Raw genomic sequence first — 5,395 nt, 5'->3', positions numbered from 1 at the left:
TATAAATAATAATTTTTAAATCTTGCTCAAACTCACAAGGTTAGAGTTGTTAAAATGACTCTTTGTTCGTGAACAACTCGTGTTCGGCTCGTTAAGCAAATAAGCCGAACACGAACACATTTTTTTAACTCGAAATATAAACGAGTCGAACTCAGCTCGTGTTCGACTCTTTTACGCCCCTATCATATAACATGAAGGGTCTGTTTAGGGATGTTACAACTGTGAAGCTGCTGCAGAAAAAAAAATTTTTCAAGCTGAAATCACTATTACAAATTTATTTTATTTTAAAAAGGTCAGACAACAATTTTCTTGAAGCCACTAACACTTGAATAGCTTAAGTTGAAATAAAGAGTTTTTTACCACGAAAATTTCCAAAAACAAACAAGAAAGTAATCTCCAAACAGAATTGTGGTGGCAGTCGAAAAAACAATACAGGTAGAACGATGAACAGATCCGAAATTTTATGACACGTGATAATAAATATCTTAAATTTTTTAATCTAAATATTTTATTATTTTTTTCAAAAAAAATAGTTTTTATGAATTTATATTATATGTAAACATGGTGTACGTATTGAAGATTAGTTTGATCTTATAAGATAATTATTCTATGAATTATATGAAAAAATGCTTTACTATTTAAAGGTTATAAAAATTATCATTATTACTTTGTTTACTACAAACTTAAATTAATTGATTTAATGTCATTAAAATATAGTAAAAATGCCAGATTAATTTTTAATTATATGAAAAAATGCTTTACTATTTAAAGTTTATAAAAATTATCATTATTACTTTGTTTACTACAAACTTAAATTTAGTAAAAATGCCAGATTAATTTCGAAATCTAAACCGTTAAAAATTAAATAAAAAAGAAAATGCGCTTCAAATGGAACATCAAATCTAAAAAGGGCAATTAAATAGACGCCACCCAATTCTTATGTATTTACATATCTAATACCAAAATTTATTTTTTTACAATAATAGCACCCAATTCTTTCCTGCCGCATTAAAAAGACCACCATTTTAAGTTTTAAGAAGATTAAATATTAATTTTTCGTGCATAGAATATGTATGCAAATACATAAAAATTAAGCCCAATGTATGTAATTAAGCCCAATGTATGTAAATATTCCTTCTAAAATCAACTGCTTTATAATGTTAGATTTGAGTGTATTGGGATTTAATGTAAAAATCAGTTCAATTTAGATTTGAGATTCTAATAAACTAAAAGGATGTTTGGGATAGCTTTTTATTTTTATTTTGATTTAATTTGAAAAGGATGTTTGGGATAGCTTTTTATTTTTATTTTTATTTTGATTTAATTTGATTTTTATCAATAAAGTGTTGTTTTCATTAGGGGTGTAAACGAGCCGAACACGTCTCGTTTATATTTCGTGCTCAAAAAGTGTGTTCGTGTTCGGCTCGTTTGCTTAACAAGCCGAACACGAGCTGTTCACGAACAAAAAGTATGTAAATATTCCTTCTAAAGACCACTGCTTTATAATGTTAGATTTGAGTTTATTGGAATTTAATGTAAAAATCAGTTCAATTTAGATTTGAGATTTGAGATTCTAATAAACTAGAAGGATGTTTGGGATAGCTTTTTATTTTGATTTTGATTTAATTTGATTTTTATCAATAAAGAGTTGTATTCATTTCGTTTTTGGAAATATAGTTTTTCATGCATAGGAAATGCACATACATGTAAAACTTGAAGTACAAGTGTTACAGATATCAATACAAAAGAATTGAGTGGTATGTATGTAAATCTTCCTTCCAAACAAAAATAGCTGCTTTAAAACCAATTGTTCTTTATTCATTAACTCTTAATTATGACATAAAATGGCATAATTGTAATTTTTTTTCTTGCCTCTTGGAAGCCTCATCCATCTATAAATAGATGAGGGGTCTTAAGAGATGGGTAGATCACCACAAGGAGAGAAAAATTTGATCAAGAAGATCAAGAGGAGGAAGAAAATTCAGCAAGAAGAGGTAGGAGTGGAGAGGCTTTAAAATTGAGGGAGAGGTCTTGTAGAGAGAGAGATCTTGGTGATTCCTCGATGTAATGAGCTTATAATTCTTCCTTTGTGCTAGTGAATTTGATAGTGATTCCCTCCGTGGATGTAGATCTAGGGACCGAACCACGTAAATCCTCTTGTGTTTGTGTTCTTATTCGTTGTGACATTTCTTTCCTCTGTTTTTCTGGTTTTCTTTTGTACATGCTTGCTGCGTTTTCAGTTCTTGAAACAAGAATTTTTATATCAGCTCAGGTTCTTGGATTCAGGGAGATTGCTTGGTTACTGTTGTCATCTCCCTCGTCATCCACGAAACACAGCAACAAGCAGGTTCTTCGGCAATCCCAATCCTTGGCTTGCAGTAAAGTCGACGGCAAGAAAAGAGAAGAATCGCAGAAAGGGAGAGTTCGGCAGTTAGCAAGGTGAACTCCTATCCATTTGGCGAAGACAAAAGAAGCAGGCATTTGTTTCACTGCCATTGAACCACAGAGGTGATTTTAAAACTGCCGTAAGAAGTATTGTACAGGCATACGAAGGAGAACAACAATCCGCGAGCAAGAAAGGAACAGGAAGGGTCTTCGGTTTGAAGCAGTTTGCAGGTTCTTCCATCCAAGAAGAACAGCCCCTCGACATATCTTCTTTGGCAATTTTATTATCAATTCTTAATCATCTAACTCAATACATAGGGAGTTCTTTGGAACAATTCTTGTAGGTGTTTTGCGAAGCGGATTTCACAACACCAATGCAAGCACAAATCATTTAATTTCATAATAGCACAAGTATTGCATAAATTAAAACAATATATTACAGCAAATGATGTAAAATATTTTCATTGATTCGAGATAAGCCAGACATCAGAAGAGAGCACAAATGAGGTGCAGCGTTCTTACATTTAGCCCCCTTCTATTCCATATAATTTCAACCGAGGAATGGGAAAATACAGCATACATGTAATAAATAAAACTACAGACAAAAGAACTGTCATGCTGTAGCACAGCAGTCATAGTAACCCCTTTCCCTCAGCTCTCTGAACAGCTCTTCTTTGCCAAAACAAATAATTATACAAATTACACTTCTTGGCAATCATCATCTGCAAAATCTGTTCATCCAAAGCTTGTAAATTTGAAAATCTAAGAAAAAAAGACAAAAATGTTGAAAAAGAATGCATACCATTCACCAAATCACACTGTTTGGTCTTTGCTGACTTGTTCCTTCAGTTTGCTGCAATCCTTCCTCTGCAAGAATTTTTATATGAATGTCAGTTTCTAATGCTTGCAGATACAATGTCAAGATACTTTTTTTTTTTTTTGAAATTTGTTAAGTTTACCTTGTAATTTTCTGCTCTACATCAATACATCACAGTAAATAAACAAAATGCAATGCTGCAAATTGCAACATTTATACCGAAACTTTGTTTTTTTCACATTTAAACGACCCAAATCTTTTATATCACATCAAAAATACCAACATTTTAACTTTTAAGAGGAAAAATACACATTGTCATGCATTCGTAAGATGGCATATATGTACAAATTAAAGTTTAAGAGATAGATTTGTAAATATATAACAATTCATTGGTACATATGTAAATCTTCCAATAATAAAAAATAAAAAAATATATTAAAAAGCTCAAACATGGACCCATGTGAGTCAATGCTCAGTCCTAACTAGAACATCATCAATCCTACATAAGATATAAATTATGCAAACTGCATCTATCACAGTCTATAATCTAATGCTTAAATCTCAATCTACACAAAAGGAGTAATCAATACATCCCTTTACAATCTTAAAATAAGTTCCTATTTTATTTTAAAAGAAGATTTGCATACATACCATACCACTCAATTCTAAGGCATTTACATATCTTACACTTAAACTTCAATTTTTACATACATTCCCCCTCACCCATGCATGAAAAGGAAGGTGCATTTCACTTTTTAAAAGTTAAAATGGTGGCACTTTTTTATGTGATATAAAAGAATTGGGTGGTATAAAGGTTAAAAAGTAAAATATTGGTGATAGATATGTAAATAAATAGGAATTGAGTGGTATGTATGCTAATGACCTTATTTTAAATGCAAGAACACATGGGATAGTAGAAAAAAGATCTAATGACAAGGTTGGCCTGCAATTCCTCTGCCTTCTAAAATATTAATTTTCACAAAAAAACTTTGACTAAAGATAATAAATCAGTAACAAAGATCAAACATTATCAAAATGCAAGCTTTTTGAAAATGCATCAGTCCAAAAAATAAGATAAAACAAGCATAAAGAAGGTGTATGAAACAATTTCAAAAGGGTAACCATAAATTAAAAATTGTCGGCATCCCAATTTGCAAGTTGCACAAAAGAAAAGTAGTAATTTTCCCTTATATTTAACCCTTTAGAGACCAAGGAAGAATCTTCAAATGTTCTGTTGGATATAAATTATATAATTTGAATGGAAGAAATCAAGCCTCAATTTAAAGCAGTGGAGTAACTCCATGATTATGAAAAGTTTAAAAACAGAAGAAAGCATAGTAATTGAAGCTCAATAGAGCGAGTTTTTAGCATCCTAACTTGAAGCAGGAAACCTGAATTAAAACAGAATGATAATAACTCGAATTTCTTCAGAACACAAGACAAAAATTGAAATTTAACAAGAATAAGAGACAAAAATTGAAATTACATATAATGAACTTCCAAGCACAGAGAAGTTAATTCAAAGTTAAATCAGCTACAGCATGAGAGCCTTCAGACGCACATCAATTCATCTAAGTTCCCATATATGAAAAAAATTATAAATCCAGCAGCTGAATTCTTCTCTTTTAGTAGATTAAACACAGATCTTATAACCAATGACGCAGAAAATACCAAAATCAATATGTAAATCTAACAGATCACAACCCCATCTACTATAAAAAAGACCAACTTTTAGAAAATACTGAAATTTTATAGCCTGCAGATCCTCATAAACACTATAACTACTTCAAAAACAAAAAAAAGAAATTTACGGTAACAAACTCACTCACCGATCCATTGTTCTCATAGTAATCATTGAGCGCCCACTGGTACTTCGACTGGTTCAGCCCCAACCAATCCGCTAAATACTCATCCAAGCTCGAGTGAGCTGCCACAGAATCCGCCAAAAAATTTACAAATTTCAAAAAGCTAATTTTTTTTTATTCAAGCAAGCAAACATAGTATCATCCAATCACCAAAAGCTACCATTTTGAACCTTCGCCACAGCATCCCAGAAGAACCCGAACACCGAGCTTGCTCCCTTGGCGGCTGGCTTCTCTACCATTTTGAACCTTCGCCACAGCATCCCAGAAGAGCCCGAACACCGAGCTTGCTCCCTTGGCGGCTGTCTTCTCGAACTGCGGTGGCGGGGCC

General features: G+C 32.1%; 1 protein-coding gene across 1 annotated transcript in view; it reads right to left on the bottom strand.

Moving 5' to 3' along the window:
* Positions 1 to 2,085: 2,085 nt before the first annotated feature.
* LOC110032800 (vegetative cell wall protein gp1) overlaps positions 2,086 to 5,395 on the bottom strand; it is a 3,758-nt gene continuing 448 nt past the window's right edge. Inside the window, exons 2-5 of the mRNA XM_020736556.1 lie at positions 5,304 to 5,389; positions 5,032 to 5,129; positions 3,188 to 3,252; positions 2,086 to 3,116 (exon numbers count right to left, since the gene is read on the bottom strand). Coding sequence (XP_020592215.1) covers positions 3,199 to 3,252; positions 5,032 to 5,129; positions 5,304 to 5,389 — 238 coding nt within the window. The 3' untranslated portion in view covers positions 2,086 to 3,116; positions 3,188 to 3,198. The remainder of the gene's footprint in view (positions 3,117 to 3,187; positions 3,253 to 5,031; positions 5,130 to 5,303; positions 5,390 to 5,395) is intronic.

This window comes from Phalaenopsis equestris, unplaced genomic scaffold (genome assembly GCF_001263595.1).
Source record: "Phalaenopsis equestris unplaced genomic scaffold, ASM126359v1 Scaffold001031, whole genome shotgun sequence".
NCBI lineage: Eukaryota > Viridiplantae > Streptophyta > Magnoliopsida > Asparagales > Orchidaceae > Phalaenopsis > Phalaenopsis equestris.
This window is presented reverse-complemented; position numbering and strand designations above follow the sequence as displayed.